This window comes from Crocuta crocuta, unplaced genomic scaffold (genome assembly GCF_008692635.1).
Source record: "Crocuta crocuta isolate KB4526 unplaced genomic scaffold, BGI_CrCroc_1.0 scaffold48, whole genome shotgun sequence".
Taxonomy (NCBI): domain Eukaryota; kingdom Metazoa; phylum Chordata; class Mammalia; order Carnivora; family Hyaenidae; genus Crocuta; species Crocuta crocuta.
Window position 1 is genome coordinate 920,530 of NW_027533089.1, and position 21,345 is coordinate 941,874.

Here is a 21,345-nt window from a genome sequence, read left to right on the forward strand (position 1 = left end):
TTTTAATGTTTATTTTTGAGAGAGAGACAGAACACAAGTGGGGGAGGGGCAGAGACAGAGAGGGAGACAAAGAATCTGAAACAGGCCCCAGGCTCTGAGCTGTCAGCACAAAGCCTGATATGAGGCTCGAACTGGGGAATGGTGAGGTCATGACCTGAGCCAAAGTCGGACACTCAACCGACTGAGCCACCCAGACACTCCATTTTTTAAATTTTATTTAAATCCAAGCTAGTTAACAGGTAGTGTAATAATAGTTTCATGGGTAGAATTTAGTGATTCATCANGTCAGATCTCCAACTTTTTATTGAGTTTGAACAACTTTTTATTGAGTTTGAATAACCCTCTATTTCCACTGATAACTTTCACATGTGACTTTAGCTCACATGTTTGAAAATGAATTATTTATTATGAAATAGCAACTTATTTATTTTATTTATTTATTAAAAATGTTTTTAATGTTTATTTTTGAGAGAGAGACAGAACACAAGTGGGGGAGGGGCAGAGACAGAGAGGGAGACAAAGAATCTGAAACAGGCCCCAGGCTCTGAGCTGTCAGCACAAAGCCTGATATGAGGCTCGAACTGGGGAATGGTGAGGTCATGACCTGAGCCAAAGTCGGACACTCAACCGACTGAGCCACCCAGACACTCCATTTTTTAAATTTTATTTAAATCCAAGCTAGTTAACAGGTAGTGTAATAATAGTTTCATGGGTAGAATTTAGTGATTCATCACTAACAATTAATATCCAGTGCTCATCCAACAAGTGCCCTCCTTAATGCCTGTTACCCATTTAGCCCATCCCCCCATCCAGCACCCCTCCAGCAACCCTCAGTTTGTTCTCTGGTGAAATACTGACTTAGAGTAGATATTACATGTTGAAGCAATCTCTTACTTTTTGTAATAATGTTAGACACTGTTTGAAATATTATTTTAACACTAGCGGTTTTGCTTTATTACTGCAAACATATCAAGAAAGGATTATTATCTATATTATAGTATTCTGAAAGGATTAATGTAAAGAGCTTGTATTGAATACAGGGTAAGATCGATACTACCTGCGTGTAATGTTGTTTACCCATTATCTCAGTTGTGTTCCAAATATAATATTGTTATGCAACGTTTCACATGTAGAGAAGTGAAAACACAGTTCCAAGAAATGATTGCATACATAAGACCTTTTTCATAAGTATTTTAAAGCCATGTGCATAGATCATTGTTTGGCAACATAAAATCCAGTGATATATATGATCTCTACATTATCATACCATTTATATTTGCACAGATCACACATATTGCTAAGAATTTTTTCCTTCATGTAATGTAATTTTATCGCCAAAGAAAGCCATTTGACCCATTTTTCCTCAGACTCTTTCAGTCCATTGTCTCATGTATCTTTCAACAAGTTTTGAGACATTAATCAAGCATGCATTTTGTCTCTAAGAAATATTAGAAGTGTAATAAATGCCCACACTTGAGAAGCACGCAGTCTGGTTGGACAGACATGACACTGTTCAGGAACATTGCTTTCACTGCTAAACAAATGATTTTTATACACTGTTTCTCTGTCAAGTAAAACATTAGAGCATGAAATAAAAGTACCTATTATTTCTCTGGTATGCAGTTTTATAACATTTTTAGGACAGAAATGCTTTCATCTCTTTAATATGGAAGGAAGAAATTCGGGTGGAGGGATAGAGCCAAGCTCCTTTTCCTGCATATTAATAGGTTCATCTTCATTGTAACCAGAAAATGTGCATATGTTTTTATATATAAATTCACATAGCTATACATACACAAACATTATTTGTTGAGTGCCTAAAATGTTCATGTTTAGAGTCTGTTAACCTTGCCAATGTCAGCATATAGTTACCCCATTTAAGAAAGAAATTAACTTGAGGTAATTAAGACTTATAACTATCATAAGATATATTCTATTTATAAAAGAGGAAAAATAAAAACTCCTTGACAATGGGAAGTAAAAAATATATTTATTTATAAGTGTCTATTCACAGATTACCTTGCTGTATCTGCACACCCTCATTTCGATAAGTTCATCGCCACTGACCTTCAACAATATCAGAGGGACAGTGTTTTTTGACCAATAAAATTATGATTTTAAAATTAATGCCATGAGTAGCTAATCCACTTTATTTTATTGGAAAGTAGTGTGGAGTCATTATGATCATTTAAAATTAATCACTTAATATTCAGAATATATACTTAAGTAAAGAAAAATGATGATTATATGAATTCTTTATGTAGTCTGTTAACACTGCTCCCTCAGGATATGCAGGAAAGCCATTAAAAATAATGTTGCAGCCACCCCTAGGTGAGATCATTTTCATCTAAGATCAAGTTTAACAGTTTTAAAGGTTTATAATATTTTGCAATAAAAGTAAAATCTGTACATCTCAAACTAGCAAATATGATGAGATATTGAACTTTTATATTTACATTTTTTTTATGAAAACATGCAAATGGCTTGTGCTGATGACAAAACACATCATTTCGGAGGCATTTTAGTATGATGGGGGGGAAAGCCTGATTCATATTTATTATCCTTTAGTCGCCACTCTCTGTATTTTGATTTAAAACTTTTACTACTGCCCCCAATTGACAGCACATTTATTCCTATATGTATCAAAATAATAATAAAGCCCCAAATTTGCCTTTACTTACTGTTCTGAAATACTGGACATACATGAAGTCTACTAGCAATTAACTACTTATTTCTGTATTTCACCTTTAAACAGAGGGTAGAGCTAAATCTTGGATAACTGTACACCTAGTACCTAAGACATAGATATGTAATATATGACTTTGAAAGAAGAAATGGTTAAATGATGGCCAAAAATATTTTGGGGCCTTGATTAAAAGTATCCCCGTTTTGGTCTTTTTGGAAGATGACACTAGAATCACTCAGGAGATCCTGGAAAACGTGAGCGAATCACTGAGCAGGTAGTAATCTTGTGAAATGTCATAATAACGGTCATTAACCAGAGCTGTTAATTCACATGGCAACCAGTGTGTCAATAAAGATGAGATCAGGGAGCAGAGCTGGTTCTGGGCACTGTCAGGAAGCCTTTTCTCCTGAGGTGTCACAGCTAATGAAGAAAAAAGTCTTACCCCAGGAAATAAAGCTATCAGTGAAAAGAAACTTATTTTGAAACAACTACCTTCTTTCTAACTCAGTATTAAAAATAATTGATAATTTGAAAATATAGTTTTGTTAATAATTTATTTTTAAGAACAATTTATTTAAATGATTAACACTGTGAGAGGATCATTTCTCTTCATTTCTCTAGAGGGTGAGACTATTTCTGCCTATATCTATTAAGCCTATTTTGAAATCTGACCCCAAAATTTAATGGTTTCTGAGTAGGGTGAATGATCCATAATGCAGACTAAAGAAGCAATCTATATCTACTAAGTATCTAAAACACAGGAACCACACAGAGTTGTTTACTTTAAGTACTTAGTTAATTGCTTCATTTATTTCTTCCTTCATGACACAGACAGCATCCTTTAGAGAAAGTGATAACAGGGTAGATTTGCTGTCCAGTGCTTAATAAACTTGATGTGTCCAGGAGGATATTTAAGAAAACCACTGGGAAAACTTGGCCCCAATGACATCTAAAACTGAGCAAACCTTCCCTTGTTTCCTTTACTTGAAGCAATTTAAAGACAAAGTGTAATTTGTTTAGGTGTTTGTGTTTCTTTTCATTCTTATCAGTTATAAGCTCAGACCACCACTAGAGGACACTATCTTTCTGTTATCCAAATCTTGGTGCACAGGAAATTGAATTAGGAACAGAGCACCAAAAAAAGGGAAAAATGCTTATTTGTCAAGTACTAAAGAATTAACCTTTTTGTAAAAATTAAAAAAAAACAAATCTATATGAATGTGTTTTTTTAAATACAGATGCTAATGCAATCATTTAAATGTAAATGTAAATGTAAATGTAAAATGTATGTAATGTTCATAATAGAGTTACACAATTTTCTCTTGGTCACAGTCACAGATAGAATTATCCCCAAAGAGATATATATACATACTACTATACATAAAATCAACAGAACATCAAAATATGATATCTAATGAAAATATGAGAAAATTGTCTAACATACTACATTTAAACTATAAAACAATTCAATAAATATTTGTGACATGTGGTATTTAATATTTCTGATTTCAGGGACCACCTGGGAAGGATGGACTGCCGGGACACCCTGGACAACGTGGAGAGACTGTAAGTGACCCCTTTCTTTCGATAGAAATGTTCCATCTCTGGTACCTCATCATCTCCCAGAAAGCTACTTTTTATTAACAGCTCCTAGGTTAAGGGCAAAGGAGAAATTAATTTTATTGAAATTTATTATATATATAATAAATATATAATATAAATATATAGTTATAATATGACAAATACATATAAATGTAATATAGTAAATATTATATATATCCAAATTTGTATCCAACCACAAATTAATATACTTAAGGATATGGGGGTGTTACTTGATTTGATTGTCCTTATTGTCAATAATAGCACTTTGGGGATGAGCTGATGGAGAAGACACCATTAACTTTTGGATACCTCTACAATGTTCTCAACCTTGACCTTTTCACAGAAGTATTTGTTTATAGATGTATTCCATCCAACCCTATCACCCTTCCACTCCCTAAAGGAAACACATTACACTAAACCATTCAAATAATACATTCTTCTATCCAGAACAAAGGGATGAAATATTTTCTGATGTTGGAACCATAGGCTATAATTAGGTTGAAACTATGTCAAATGCATCCTCCGCCTCAAGTAGGAAAATGTAAATGAAAAAAATGTCTCTGAATTTTATTTTTAAATTATGAGGAATATAACATTAAATACCTTGTCTGAACAACTTCTGTGAATAACAATGATTTGGGCACGGGGAAACCTTACAGTTTGAAGCTCCTGGTGGGTTTGTTTATTTACTCTGCCACTGGTACAAAATCCTGTGTCTGCCTTTTCCAGTGGGATGTTAGTCTAATCAGAAGTTATCATAGCTTAGCACATTTCCTTGGAATCAATGTTCGGATTGCACCATTGATTAATTTATCCAGATTTCTTAGGGAAATCACAACACAGACCAGCTTTGACGATGTGATTCAAAGTCATTTTAGGGCATGCAGCCAGCATGAAGACATATTTAGAGTTGCATTGAGTGCACACACAGCAACAAATCTGAAAACAGGATGATTTTCTGCGTAGGATAAACAATCTATCAGCAGCAACTCAATTCCAGTTTTGCTCACTAAGCGATGATTCTTAGTGTAGCAACTTCTTAATTTTAGTTGGATTGTAAACTTCAAAGTCTTGGATTTCAAAAGCTGAATCAAATATGATTTAGTGAGACCAAAGAGTAAAATTGTTTGGGTTTCCTCCAGGGAATTGCATCTGCATGAGGAGCATAAAATAAACCTTTTAACGAAGAATCCATACTCAGATTTGCAAATATATTCTCCAATCTTGCAGTGAGTCATTTTTAACTAAGTCATTGTGTAGCTTCGTGGGAGTAACTCTAGAATGTTTTCAAAATGTCTTTTGGGGAAAGGATACCTAGAGAGTAGCCATGGTAAAATCCCTTCTGTCTTCAATTTAATCAAGACCTTCTGTTTCTATCCAAAGGAACTATATTATATATAACATTTAAATTTAAACAAAGAGGACAAATAGCATATTAAGTACTGATTCTAAGATGGATGTTCTCATGTAGTAGTTTCTCAGAGACAAAGGTTAGAATTATTTATGGAAAGTTGTATGCCTGATTTCAAATCCACTTTTAAGAGCAATTAGTGAATCATGCTGTAGTCAAGAACCTTTTTTTCTCACCCTGTTATGTGCTGTGATTCAGAGGATTGCCTTGTACAAGAAAGAGTCAGAATCTAGAGCAGCCATACTTTGCTATATATGTGTCACCTTATTTTGAAGAAGAAATTCTTTTGTTATATTTGAGATTTGTCTTGAGTAAGAAAAACTTTGAAGTTTCATCTGATGTTTAATAATTCAAAGCTTTTTAAGGCCACTGGCAATAATCAGAAATAATTTCTGTTACACTGAAACAACCCAAATTTGTCTCAGAAACACACTGCCAAATCCTGCAGTGATCCTAAAATTAACTTAGGCTCTCGCAGATTATCAGAATAGAAGGTAACATTTTTCTAGAGTCTTACTGCAGATGCAATGTAACAAACTGATCTCAGTTTTCAGGAACATTGAAAAACATAATTTAACTTATAATTCTAAAATTAAATGGCAAGTGTAGTCTTAATATGACAATATTGAATAAGCACATTCCATTGTGAACTATAAAATTTTCTTGTACATGGTTTATTTGTGTCACATTTAGTAGGTATTTGCAAACACTCTAAATGTTGTAATTGAGCAGATATCAAAACTATGCCGTCTCCCCAAATCCTCCCAAATCTGTCATCCACTCAGATGTGCTAGCATCTCTTTCCCTTTCCACATTTTTTACAGACTTTCTCCAATTAAGCATTGATTTTTAGTCAATAGATTCTCACCATTTATTATTTAATGTGAACAAATCAGTAAGCTATTATCTCTCAATAGGAAAGAAATATAAATAGACACATACACATCATGACACACATGTGTATAGGTGTGCTGATATGTGTATATACATGTGTATGTGTGTGTAAATTTCCAAACCAATAGCTTGACAACAAGTTAAAATTAAGCAGTCAAGTTGCTATTTTCTTTATAAAATACTAAATAAATTCTACAGTATATTCTTCCTATATTAATTTGTCTTACTATTAATAGTGGTATCTCAAGACAAACCCTGTTGGTCTTAGGAATTAATGGATTTAGGGGCACCTGTGTGGCTCAGTTTGTTAAGCATCCAACTCTTGATTTCTGCTCAGGTCATGATCTCATGGTCATCAGATCGAGCCCCATGTAGAGCCCCACGGTGGAAGTGGAGCCTGCTTGAGGTTCTCTCTTTTTCTCTCACTCTACGCTCTCCTGCTCCTAGTCTCTCTCTGTCTCCTTCTCTGTCTCAAAATCAAATAATACATATATACATACATAAAATTTTTAAAATCTAAAAATTTAAAAAAGAATTAATGGACTTAAAAAATAGAAGAGATCTATTTTCTTTCCCTATTATGTCAAGTAAATTACATACAATTTTTTTTCTGTTTCCCTAGTTATAAAATTTTGTCATTATAAATAATTTAATCAGCACCTGTGATACAAACACAGGGCTACCAGTTTCTGCCCTTTACTTTCCAGTCATACTATATTTAATCTTCTGTTACCATGAATACTTTTAGAAACACTATTTGCTTTAATTCAGTTCTTCTGAAGGTTATTCCCCCCATATTTTGAAGCTACTTCTCCAACTGTTAAATGTAAGTTAACTTACATGAGAAAGAAATTTGCTAATCATAAAACAGTCATACAGGATGAATAACCCATGAGTCTAGAGAAATAAAGACACCAAAATATATGCTCAAAAGATTTGTTTAGTGACTACATGCTGCTTACATCTAGCAGATTTTATCTTAATGGCTGCATTATTTACAAGCTACAGTTGTAACTATATTTTGGGAGGTTTTAAGAAGGAAGATTGATAAAATGCTAAAATGATTACTAATCATGCAAAGTATTTTTTAAATAAATGTACTCTACATCCTGTTTTATTTTATTTTTGTTTTTATTTTGTTTTGATCCTATTCTTGTTTTATTTTACATTGGAATGCAGGAAAGAGAAATGCATTAATACGACAGACCATAGATTTATCTCTGTATACCGGCCAGTGGACTCTTTCAAGACTGCCAAGGGGTGGGGCGCCTGGGTGGCTTAGTCAGTTAAGCGTCCGACTTTCGCTTAGGTCATGACCTCACAGTTTGTGGGTTCGAGCCCCACGTCNACTGGGAGGCTCAGTGGGTTAGGCATCTGACTGTGGATTTCTGCTCAGGTCATGATCTCACAGTTTGCATGACCTAGCCCCAAGTCGGGCTGTAAGCCTGCTTGGGATTCTCTCTCTCCCCCTCTCTCTGCCCCTCCCCCACCTACTCATTCTAAATAAATAAATAAACAAACATTAAAAAAAAAGAATGTCTATATCATCCTTTATTTCTTCCATAATCACTGCTAAGTTAAAATTCTCACTCTGTTTGACCAGGTGGAGTAGGGCTAAGAACATGTTTTTCCTTCATCTTCATCCCATTGTCTTATTTTCTTTTTTAAGTTTATTGAAAGTAATCATTAGACTATAATGTGAAGTAGTGAGGATGCTCAATTTTGAATGTTAAAGAAAACCAGAATATAATTTATATTTAAGCATTTAAAAATGAATATTTTTAACCAAAAAGTGACTTTGTTTTAATGTGAGTTACCCTAAATTTTAATCTATGCTTTTGGCACGTCTAAGATGATGCTTTCTTTCCTTAGGGATTTCAAGGCAAGACTGGCCCTCCAGGACCAGGTGGTGTTGTTGGACCACAGGTATGTCCTTTTACTTTATTCTCTCATAAGATTTCTTTTCCTGTTTATATTTTCATCTTTTCTATGCTGTGTAAAATCTGCCCATTTTATTATGATTCAAAATGATGTACTTTATATTTTTTATCAGATTTAAATGTGTGCCACTGGCCTATGTCAAGTAAACTTTAGCACACTTTGCTTAGCTGAAGTCATTTTTTCAGTTGGGTACATAAATAATAGAGAATAAAACAAATACTGAAAATTCAGTTAGAAAATTCACAATGAAGTTAACATAAAAGCCTGACCATAGTACTACCTACTCACACTACCAAAATGCTTTACTAGAAAGGCCAACCATCATTTTTTTCCTAGAATTTCAAATTACAAAATGACTCAGATTTCTGAGTATAAATTAGATTTAGACGTATAATATATTAGAAATGTACTATAAAGCTTTGAGCAGGGCATTTTTTCCCTAAAACTGTAATATTTGTTATATATTACATGTTTCTTAATATTTTTGTCTTTGTAATGACTTCCACCAATGATAAAATATTAGTTTGTAATCTTTGAATATGTCTAAATGGTGACAAAGATGAATAGCTTTCTCAATATAGGCGACAGAAAGAGTCCCAGTGATTGATGCAGTATACTGAATCCTGGAATAATTTGTGGGAATAGAAAATATTTATTCTGACAAAGTGGTATTGAATGGACAGAACATATTTAGTTTACTCAGCTGGAATTTTACACTGCTAGTGACAAATCATAGCAAAAGAGCAAGAGAGTTGAATCATTGTTTTAATTATTTAATTGCATTAAATGACTTTTTTTCAGCCTGTAATTCGTTCTTTGCACTTTATACATCCGCACACACACACACTCACACACAAACATGCACATTCAAATACACATATAACTAAAGAAACAAAAAACTGCATCATCTTTCTAGGAATATGTGTCATAGAAGCAAAAATTAAGAATTCTTGGATTGGTTAATCATTTAATTCCAAAGAGGAATCCCGAACCAAGGGAAATGCTATATGCTCTTTTAAAAAGAAAATGTAGTATGCATGATTTTTTTTGCATATTTTTTTTGTGATGAACTCTTAACTGTTTATCAAGTTTAAATTAAAAAAATACTCCCTCAGTAATTAGCTACCTTCAAAGTATCTTACTTTTTTCCATCGCAAGCAGCTTCATGGCAATTTTCTGTGAAAAACTGTAACTTAAAGGAATTATTACTTTTACATTAAATAAATGAAATTAAAATCCAACTAGAATGTAGATATCAAAGGGCTTACCAGAATATTTCACGATCTTACACCTTTTGAAAATTCATCTCTGCCTAATGTAGACATCTAGCTTCTAGGACCTTTGTTGTTTTTGTTGTATCTCACTACTTTAAGGCATAAAAGTTTCAGGGGTTTTGTTGAGGATGCATTTCATTGAGTTATTTTTCTTCATTGGTTCTTTTAAGAGAGAAAATCCAATTTCCTACTTCAATAGTCTAGTTTTTATATTAGGAAAGGGAAATGATTTACTAGGAACAATATTGATTGCAATATTTAATATTCACTCCATTTTTTGTAGTCATACTGCTCATTTTTGTCTTGATGGTGATAGCCATTAAATTAGGATCTACTTTACATTGCTTACTGTTGAAATTCCAGTGATCAGATATTCATGAACAATTCCTTTGTGGGGGAATGTTTGCACATTAATGATAATCGAGGACTTTAAGCAATACATAATAAAAGAGTTTAAACCTAGAAATTTACACACAAATTTGTGGCAGATATGTTCTGTATTCAAGACCAGAGGCAAAGAATCTGCTGCATTTTTAGAAAAATGGCAGAGAATGATAATGCATAAACAACTTCAACAGCACATGCCACTGTTTAACAACCTTAGCATCTGGAAACTTTCTCTTTATATGTCTTTAACTTAAATCCTTCATTTTGTTTTATTCTAAGTGGAGATAGAGAGCAACTGGTCACCATTCTCTATTTACACTTGAAAGCTCATTAAACTTTAGCACCACAAAACAGCACCACTCAGGGGACACATAAATGACCTGATATTTTTCACTTTGGCATTCTGCAGCAATTTAAGGCAGTGGGCTATTTGTTATAGCTTTTGGCCAGGGGGAACTGTCAGCCCAAACCCACAGGCTTCAGGATCTCCCTGCTACATTCCCTAGACTTTGTCAAATGAATATAGATTAACTCTAGGGAGGTCTCCAGTCATGGAAATTCCAAGGAGAACTACTTTAGTTGTTTGGGTTCCAGGGGACCCAGGCTTCTTATCAAGCAGTGATTCATTGAGTAGCTACCCATGTGGTACCAAAGCCTCTACGACTCCTAAACTCACTTGACATCTTATATAAAAAGAGGGAATGGGATGAAACTGAAGTTAAAAACCACAGTTTTTAACAATACCTAGACTGGCCTCACTCTAAAGCAATTCTGATATTAAACAAAGAAAATAGCTTTTTGAGTCTACCTATGTATGGCCTTTGTACACTCAGATCCTTACCAAGTACAACACTTAGTCTTTTCAGACTCCTCCCGGATCCACGCTGCTTTTTATATGTTTTGTAGGACATTATGAAAATAAATGAGCCTGAAAAACTATTGTAAAAGAGACTAATACTTATTTGGGATTTGTGTTATCCTTATGAAAAACAAAAGTGCAATCTAATGAGGTTTTGCTTTCCAATTTAGGGACCAACTGGGGAGACTGGTCCAATAGGTGAACGAGGACATCCTGGCCCTCCTGGCCCTCCTGGTGAGCAAGGTCTTCCTGGTGCTGCAGGAAAAGAAGGTGCAAAGGTATGACATGCTTAAGGAATTTTCTTGGCTAAAAACATCCATTTACTTTCCACTGTAGCTTCTCATCACTTGTCTGTAGAGTCTCTAACTTTTTAGCGCAGTGTTTTAATGGATCAAATATTTAGTAGAATATTTAGTTATTTTACTTCAAGGTGTGACTGAACAATAACATAAGACCACTTAGCTCCATTTACCATAAAGCCATCCGTGTATGTACAGTCTTAAATATGATTAGTTCATTATAACGTTTGTGGCATTCCACACAATATTCTCATTATTGAATGACATTTAGGTTATACTTCCAGGTTAGACATAATAACAATTTTGCTGATAGAAACATGTAGAAATTATCTTCATGACTGATGTGTACTATATTCTTCAGGGTGACCCAGGTCCTCAAGGTATCTCAGGGAAAGATGGACCAGCGGGATTACGTGGTTTCCCAGGTGAAAGAGGTCTTCCTGGAGCTCAGGTATAATCAGCATATAGATGAAGCATGTGAATGAGATTGCTTATTAGAAGCATTTTTCTCAGGACTTGACTAAATAAAGATTCATGGGTAATGAAGGGGAAATATGTAAGCATAAGCATTGATTATCGTAATATATATAGCAATATATATTTTTGTCTAAAAACACTGCTTAATGTCTTAATTTTAGCAGTCATACCTCCCCTATTTATATTCAGTTCATATTGATTCATTTTCTTTGTTTTTATTCTCATTTCCCAGGGTGCACCTGGACTGAAAGGAGGGGAAGGTCCCCAGGGCCCACCAGGGCCAGTTGTAAGTATGATTATAATAAATATCCATGCTACCCTTGGTTGCAAATTATAGCTCTTCTTTCATTACTCTCATGCTGTGATCCCACAGTGTGTGGGAGAGAAAATAAACACACGTCAATCAAATCAGTCAATGCCTGGTTTCTACTAATTGCATGCGCTAATGAGTGCAGACACAGAAGAGTTTAGACGATTGGAAATATTTACTCCACTGCTGCTGTCAGGAGGTAAAAGGAGCTAACTTGCTTCATAAATGCCCAAGGAAAAAAATCATAATTTGTCTTATTGTGAGTACTTGATGAGACTTGAATTTTAGGAGAAAATTCTCCTAAGCATGAAAGGCATATATATCCATTTAGGTATTATCCAGATTGTTTTATTTAGTTAATGTAACCTTATGAACTAATTGGCAAATGAGAAAATACCAGATTGTTATTTCACCTTTTCTTTTTGGAGATATAGATCAGTCCCTCTGAAAGAAGTTGAATAGTCTTCATTTTCTCCCATGAATTCACATTTGTTCTTAGATGTTCTCAGAAGGGTTACCAGTAGTAGCCAAACTGCCAATTTTAGTGGCCTCATCTCACTCTCTATTTTATTTCACCAGTCTGAAAAGCTGGAAGTGGATTTAAATCCTCTCAATTTCTTCATACAAAATGTTAAAGTCATCTCTGCCCCCTCCAAAATGTTTCTTTAAGGTGTCTCCTTTTCTTTATTTCTACTGTGACCACCTTTGTTCAGACTCTTTCCTATGTTTCCTTGCTTAGTGTCTTAACTCATGTTCTTGATTCCTTCCCCTTAGTCTCTTCAGTTTGGACCATTGCTTCTAGAATTACCAGTACACATCCGTAACTGTGTCATTCCTCAGCTTTGATACATCTCATGGTCCCATGCCACCTTCAGAAACAGACTTCTTATCATGACCAACAAGTCATCCTCAGGGCTTGGTCCCAATTACAATAGCCCATTTTATTTGCCTTCTTGACTACATCTAGTTCTACCCAATTTAATGCACTGAACTTCTTGCTTCTCAAACTACCATGGTCTTTTATGCTTTGCAGAGAGAATACTATTTACTTTTCTGGTTCTTACAGAAGACCCCTTTTTCCCTTTTCTACTTGACAAAAATTCTACTCATCTATAAAGATCAAGCTTAAATGTTAAATCTCTGTATGGTTGTCTCTGGACACTTTACCTCCATTTCATTTATTGGTGACATTTCTTTACCCTTAGTGCTCTGTGTTATAGTTTGTGTTTCAGAAATTACATTGAAGTATAATCGGCTGTCTCTCTCATTAGAATGTGAGTTTCTGTATTTTAGTACATTCACAGCACAGTGACTGACAGACAGTAGCCATTCCATATCTACTATTTTGAGTTCTCAGAAAGCTTGATATGGGAGTAAAGTGTATATAGCATAACTAATACTGAGAACATGGCATTATAACCTTTGGCTGCACATTTAAGCTGCAGATCACATAAATGGCATATTACAGTGATTAAGGTAGCTACGGTCATACCGTAAAGATTTTTTAAAAAGAAAAATAAGTATTTCAGTAACTATATTTGACCTTCTATATGCACAAATATATGCAGAACATTTAAAATATCCTCATAAGTAAGTGCTGGTAGCACTAGCAGGAACAACAGTTGAATACGACGAAAGTTTTTGAGTATAAAATCTTCAAAATGTTGAGCACAATACAATCCATTTAATCAGAATTTCAGATTTTAAACTGATTTTATTTTAGGGATATATATAATATTAAATATTGTATATAAATACTTATGTATATATATTTAAGATCAATTATTATATCTGTGAAAACTGAATCATGATTATAAGGATTTAAATTGTTTAATTTTAATTTTAGGGCCCAATCAAATAATGCTATCCAAGTGTTTGGAAAAGTTAACGTCCATGTATTTGTGTTTGTATTTGCATAGTATACACAGGAGATATACTTTAATAGAATGTTAATCAGCATTTTACTTCATATATAATTATATATTAAATATGATTTGAAAATCTAATATTTATTTAGTCAGCTTTAACACCATTTATTTGGCAATTACTACCTACTTCCTTATATACAATTCAGTTCTGTAGAACTTATCCCTTTAAGTGACCTTAAGGTAAACCATTTCGAAAAGAAACACTAAACTCTAAACAGCACTATAAGACAGTCAATGATGAGTTGCCTAATGGCATACAAACAGAAATGTTAATCCTGCAAGGGAGGGAGGAAGAGAAGAGAAAGCAGCAAAAAAAGATCATGCAGGAGGCAACCCTTGAACTTGGCTTCACAGAGTGCAGAAGATGGCAAGATCATTTAAGAGTGAGAAAAAAAGGAAAGGCATTAGGGGATATCCAATCTTATTAAAGGGAGTACCTTGAAAGGAAGAACTAAAATTTGATAAATTCTTGCTAGAACCCAGATACTCTGCTATGTATTTGCATAATTTAAAGCTAGAGCAGACATATGGTATATGATCATTGAAGTTCTAAAGAGGTAAGTTGAAGTAATTTGAAGTTTTTGGAGCAAGTGGAATAAAAAAAATACAGTCTTTTGGAGTAAAAAAATAAATATAGCATAACTAAATATTATGGGAAACTAAATATTATGGGAAACTAAATTTTAGGGAAAATATCATTGTATGTTACATATAACATAAATGGGAGAGACTTGATGAGCATAAAAGCTGTGATCAATGTCATAATATGAGTGAGCCAGTGACAAGGCCAGGGGGAAGTGAAGGACAGTGAAGATGTCACAAGCACTGGGATGGCGGGAGAGGATTTATTACTAAGATTGGATGTGGGCAGTGAGGAAAGATGAAAGCTGAGTGATGACCTCAAGCTTGTGTCCTTTTGGGAATGAAAGCTTGGTGTTGCCTTCCATGCCCGGAGCAATTTTACCTGGTGAGGATCAACAACAACAAAGACAAAACACTTTCACATGGAAACCCAAAACCTCTCAACAGTCACAAGACATTATAAAAGGCTTTATACTTTGCTAATAGAAATGTTCCACAGATGCTCACTGAGAGTTCAGTTATTTTGTATTAACACCTTTTCTTATAATAAATTCACATATCCAGTTTTGTACATGTTATTCAATGAAAATTCTTCTTCAAAGTTAATGCAAGAGGAACCTCTAAAGACATCATTTATATTTATTAGTTCCTTATGCTATTGCTAGAATTGCTATAAAATGTAGTAAAAAGATTCATGATGATGACTTCTAGTTCATAATAGGTTTTAACCAGCCTTGGGTTACTCCATCTAAAGCATTTTTTTGCATATGAAATTTGATTGGAAAAGTTTTTATTTCAGATGAAAAAAGTTTTTATTCCACTGTTTGGTGGCAGGGTGGGTCAGTTGGTTGAGCGTCTGACTGTTGATTTCGGCTCAGGTCATGATCTCACAGTTCATGGGATTGAGTCTCACATCATGCTCCGTGCTGACAGCACAGAGCCTGCTTGGGGTTCTCTCTCTCTCCCTCTCTCTCTGCTCCCCACTCTCAAAAATAAATAAATAAATAAATAAATAAATAAACATTTTTTAAAAAAGAAAAAAAACTGTTGATTTTCTAGATGTAAATAATATTCTAGCCAGAAAATTTATTCATGTTAATTCTTCTTTTTTTGTGGTTCAAAACTTTGTAATATGTAATATTGCAATTGATAGTAACCACAAGAAATCAGGAATGGTGACTGATTTATCAAGAAAGATGACAAGTTTTATTTTGCATGTTGGTCAAAGGGTGACATCAAAATATCAGAGGAAAATATCTGGCCATTTGATGAGAGGCAGCCAAATTCTAAGTCATAAGGGATAAAAGGGTAAAAGTAGAACTTCTTGACTCTTTGGTAGATAGTTCTGAGTTTTTATCAATCTAATACAAACTTTGCCTTTGAGATATTGACCGTTTCATGGTAAGTGCAGGACTGAAATTCGTAACACAGAAGGATGGAGATTTTGCAGTTATTCATATTAAAGAAAAAATATTAAAGTGATGACTTATCTGCTGGACATAAGGTGGATAAAGAATGTGAAAGATAAAGGAAATAAAATAGGGCAATGAAGCAATGTTAAAAGTGTTTATTCTTGGGGTGCCTGGGTGGCTCAGTTGAGCATCTGACTCAGGTTTTGATCTCAAGGTTTTGTGAATTTGAGCCCCACATTAGGCTCTGTACTGACAGCTCAGAACCTAGAGCCTGTTTTAGATTGTGTCTCCCTGTCTCTCTGCCCCTCCCCCGCTTGTACTCAGTTTCTCTCTCTTTCACAAATAAGTAAACATTTTAAAAAGTCTTTATTCTTTCAGACCTTAATGCTAGGAAATTTATAAACTTTATTTGATTTGATTCTTGCTACTATAGTAGATATTATCATTCATTTTTAAAGGCAAAAATCAGAGGTTTACAGAAGGTAGACAATTTACCTATGTTCATGGTCCTTTGGAGACAAAAAGCCAAAAAGCCTTTGCAGACATTACACAGACTCATTTCCAGATAAGTATGCCTCTCACTCTGCAAGCATCTGCTTAATTAAGTGTTCTCTTTCTCTACCTATCTCTCTCTACCTCTCTTTACCTCTCCACCTCCCTCCATCTCTCAGCTGCATTTTCCCATGTCCTCTTGACCCATCTCTACTGCTGTGAATAATTTTGTCCAAAAGAAGAGTTAACATCACAGCTAACTGGCTTTAGTTTTCCTATACGTAGTCTTTATAACTAATTTGAATGAATGTGAGATCAAACTGCTTAAACAAATGTACAGGTTGAATACTTAATGACTATAGATGTTTTCAGTATACCATTGAATATTTAGCTTCTTAATCCTAGAATGCAATTTGCAAGGAGCCTATGTATGCTGTGTATTTCTAGATTACTAGAGAAATAAATTCCCTCATTGCATAGGATATTGATGAACTAAATCTAAAAGCCTTAAGTAGAACTTTTATCAATTAACAGTTCTTGTTCACAGTGAGGTTTTAAAAATTTGTACATGTCACAGTTATGTACCTTATACAGTATATATTTTATGTATTCTGATCCGTACAAAATGAAATATAATATTTAATAGTCATCTGTCCATCCTTGTGTCCATATGTTTATTTATAAATATGTTTGACATCAGGCTCTTTATTCATAATCCATTCAGTCAGAAATACAGTCCAGGCTATCTTTGTCACATTGCTATGATATCCTATGAAGTAAGCTTACTGAGTGAACTCTGATAGGTCCAACTGTGATGTCATTGGCTTATGCTTGGAGGAACTATGATGTATAGAGTTGTATCAATCAAAAGGATCTGTTTGAGGATTTGGGAGATTGATGCAAGGCCCTCTTTATGAATATCCTTAGAAGAAATCTCTTGCTAATCCTAGCTTTAGAAATCGTGAGCAATCTTTAGTAATTTCTTGAGCAGTTAGCTAGCTTCTCCTCACCCCCCACTACTAACTTACAAATTTTGAAACTGATTTCTTTCAGCTTTGACTTACAGAAGTCATGAGGCCAAAATTGAAATGTAATAAGGTCATTATGACTGTTTTTTGAACTTTCCAAATTCAGCTCTGTCAAAAAAGTACATGTGATATATTTTAAAATTATCTATCTATAATATTTTATTATAATTAATCTTTTAAATGTTGGGCAGGACCCATTTGATTAATTTCATAACCCATCATTAGATCATGGCCTGAAGTTGGGAAGACCTTTGTCTATAGTATGCATTCTTAGATTACTAATATTGTTGGTTCTATCTTTTGCCAATAAAAAGTTACTTGCTCATCTATTTTTTGTCTATTTCTTTTTGTCTACTTTTTATTTATATTCTATGTCTTCCTTGTAAGCTGCTTCACATCTTTTCTTACANTAAGACCAATATGAAGTAGATAAAATAAGATAATAAATAATAAGTAATTTATTAAAGTATAGAATAAAAAAGATGAAAACAATTATTTTTTAATGTTCTAATTGTAACTATAAATAAAAATCAGTTTTATCTATGGAAAACAAAGTTTCTAAAGGTTGTGCTACTAGAAGTATTGTATATTAAAAAACAGTTTTTAGTGCTCCCACGTAAGATAAAGGGTGCTGTGACTTTGGGGTTTTAAAGTTTGGCAAAAACCAGCCACTCAATGTATACATGATGTTGTACACAAGAGCTGGTAATAGATATCATTCAAAGCACAGACATGTTTTCTGATCTCAGGGGTTGACTCACTAAATGGGTGTTTTGATACATACATACAAAGCAGAAAGCAACCAAGGACTGAACAGCAAGAGAGGAAGGCAGTGAAGAATTTTTCTCGCATGTTGAACATAAACTTGAGTAAAAATTTTATATTTATGTAAACACACAATATATAAAGTTATATTATACAAGTAAATTCTCAGATTGTACCTACCACCTGTATTTTCACAAAACAGAATCAAGGAAAATGTATTCCCTAAATAACCTCTCCTGTGTATATGTTTTTTGATATGAATTACCTCCTTGCCAATAGTTATTTCTCTAGAAATAAGAAAATTAAAACAGAATAGTGCATTTAATAAAAGCCCTATATTCTTAAAACCACATTTTTTCCCCCAGAAAATGGTAGGAGTTAGTTAATGTGGAGAAAGTATATGAGAAAGGGTCAGACATATAGCTTCAAATAGGTAAATGTCCAAGATTTCAAAATTGTGCCATCCATATTTTCCTATGATTTCTATTTCATGACCATCTCCTGATAATTCTGGCTTTCTTTTCCTCTTTGTGTGCTGTTGTTTTTTTCTTGTCATCTTTCTTACGAGTTTACATGTCTTTCCTATCATAATTCCAACTTTTTTCTAATTTTGTTTATACCTCCTACTCCAGAGAACCTTCTTTTCACTGGCTTTTACCTAGTCCTCAATCAAAGGAATAGATAAATTATTAAAAGGAGTATACCTACTGATTAATTCATCATATACTATACTCTTTGAGTTAGAGCACATTTTCTCTATTGAAATCCAGCTTTATTATAATAATGGGTTTATTATGGTTTATAATAATAGGTTTATTATGACATCCAGCCACGCATGAGCAAGATAGAGATGGTGGGGATCAAAGGCCAAATATTGAGATGTTGCAAGACTTTGACTTAATCATTCAGTTTTTATGCTTTAAATTCTGGTAATGCTTGATTTTTTATCTGAATTTTTGGCTTGTATGATTTATAATACATGTAATCTGGCGAGTTTTGGAGTTCCTCAAAATCATTTTGCCATGAAGGTCAAGTTGGTCTTAAAAGGAAGAGCAGAATTTTTTTCTCCTTCTACTTGGATAACTAGTTTGTAAAAACTTGTGTTCGTGCTTTAAATACAAAAAGGGTGGAAAAAAATCTCAACCTTTCTTTTAACAGTATCACCTTAGATATACCATATAATCTGGATTTTCATTTTCTCTTCTTATAAAACTCCTCTCTAGTGGGCTGCCTTTTAACTGAATCCTGATGAGATCATGTCTCTGTTTACCACATTCGTTTACTTTATAAGCATTCCTCAGAATATAAAACACCCAGTGAAAATAACAGGAAATACTTATCTGGGTGTTCTCCTGTGTCTAAAGAGTTAGAGAAATAACCACTGTTCTCTTTGCTCCAAGAACATAAACTGATACTATTGCTTGTTTTATTTTCATTGTAAAGTTTAGGGGAAAGGGCTGCAGAAGAGGATTGGCTAACATAAAGTTAAAGAAAGTTAACTAAATCGAGAAATCTAAATTGCTCCCTTTTAAAAGCAGCTAAATGTCCACCTTTCAATTGAAAATACATGACCTGCAGTGACTAATATTTAGAATTAAAATAACAGAATATTTTATGATATATGGTCATTATAATTCATTCAAGTCAACATATTCTATTGCCTTTGCTTTTGAACAGCAAAGAAAACAATAAAACAAAAAGACAACTACTGAATGCCTTTGGAAACCTTTAATTTGCCATGTGCCCATTGCTATGTAAATCATGAAGTGGGAAAATGATATTCTTATGCTTTTTAGCCTTTTTTGTGAGTTTCCATTTAGCCTTTTTTTTGAGAGGTGTTTCCATTTAGGCACTTTCTTTGTGTTAAATATTCAATATTGATGTAAACCATGAGTATACAAACAGTTTAAATTAGGATTATAGATATTATTCTGTGGAAAAATCTCTACCATTCTTTTAACAGTATAACCTTAAATATATCATATAAATTTCTGTACCTTAGTTTTTTCTTCTTTAGAATTTTACACTCTTTTGTGATTGCATATCTGTTTTTGAAATATATAGATGTTCATGGACAGTTCTCTAAGATCTATTGCATTCATACCTTAAGACAAACATTGCTCAAAGAACTTTAGAGGTATCACCACATTAAGCATCACAAAAACCTGGGGGCAAACTATTTCCATCCCCATTTTATTGGTGGGAAATATGAGCCATTGAATGTTTGTTCAGTATGCTTAAGATGGGAGTGTTAGTTGCTACACTGCTGGAAAGGAAAAAGATCATGTATACAACTGACACATTTATTTACGTAGGATCTACTGTGTTCTAGTAACTATTCAAAGTTCTGGAGGTCAATAAAAAAAAAAAAAGAAGCAAAAATCCTACCTTTGTGAAGCTGATCATTTATCCATTGAATCTTTGTTTAAACCCAAATGTATTTGTTTTAGATGTAAATTTTTATTTATCTGCCAATTATAAAGCCCTTAGCTCCTTACCGAAGCCAGTTAAAGCGCTATGTAATAATTTCTATCACTATAAATGTCTACCCTTTATGGGAAAATATGCATTTGAAATGTTTCTCAAGCGCTGATACCTACCGTAATACATTTTGTATTCCCAGTCGGTGTCAGAAGAAAGTAGATTCTAACTATGTTTTTGTGGAAGGTGTAAATAGGTTCTCTTTTTAATATTGGTTTTACATTTTTATTTTTTTAATGAGATTTCTCCAATGATTCAATTGGGACTAAACGATTCATACGGCTTTTTCTTTTACAAGTTGGCCTGGGAATATTTTTAAAAAACTTGCAAGTTTGTAGGATTGTTTGATTAATAGGTATCATCAGAGATTTTCACTATTCATTTATGGATGTATAAAACAAAATCATTGCAGAGCATGCTGTTATTAGAAATATCTAGCCTTATAGAATGTTTGAAATAACTAATGGAAAAAGAAATCACAGTTGTACTTTGGGGCACAAATATACATCCAGAAAGT

The 21,345-nt window shown here is 33.6% G+C and overlaps 1 protein-coding gene across 1 annotated transcript in view; it reads left to right on the forward strand.

The window, feature by feature from the left end:
- The window catches only part of COL11A1 (collagen type XI alpha 1 chain), a 210,683-nt gene that overhangs the window by 123,258 nt on the left and 66,080 nt on the right, over positions 1-21,345 (forward strand). Inside the window, exons 37-41 of the mRNA XM_077746071.1 lie at positions 4,199-4,252; positions 8,466-8,519; positions 11,225-11,332; positions 11,715-11,804; positions 12,063-12,116. Coding sequence (XP_077602197.1) covers positions 4,199-4,252; positions 8,466-8,519; positions 11,225-11,332; positions 11,715-11,804; positions 12,063-12,116 — 360 coding nt within the window. The remainder of the gene's footprint in view (positions 1-4,198; positions 4,253-8,465; positions 8,520-11,224; positions 11,333-11,714; positions 11,805-12,062; positions 12,117-21,345) is intronic.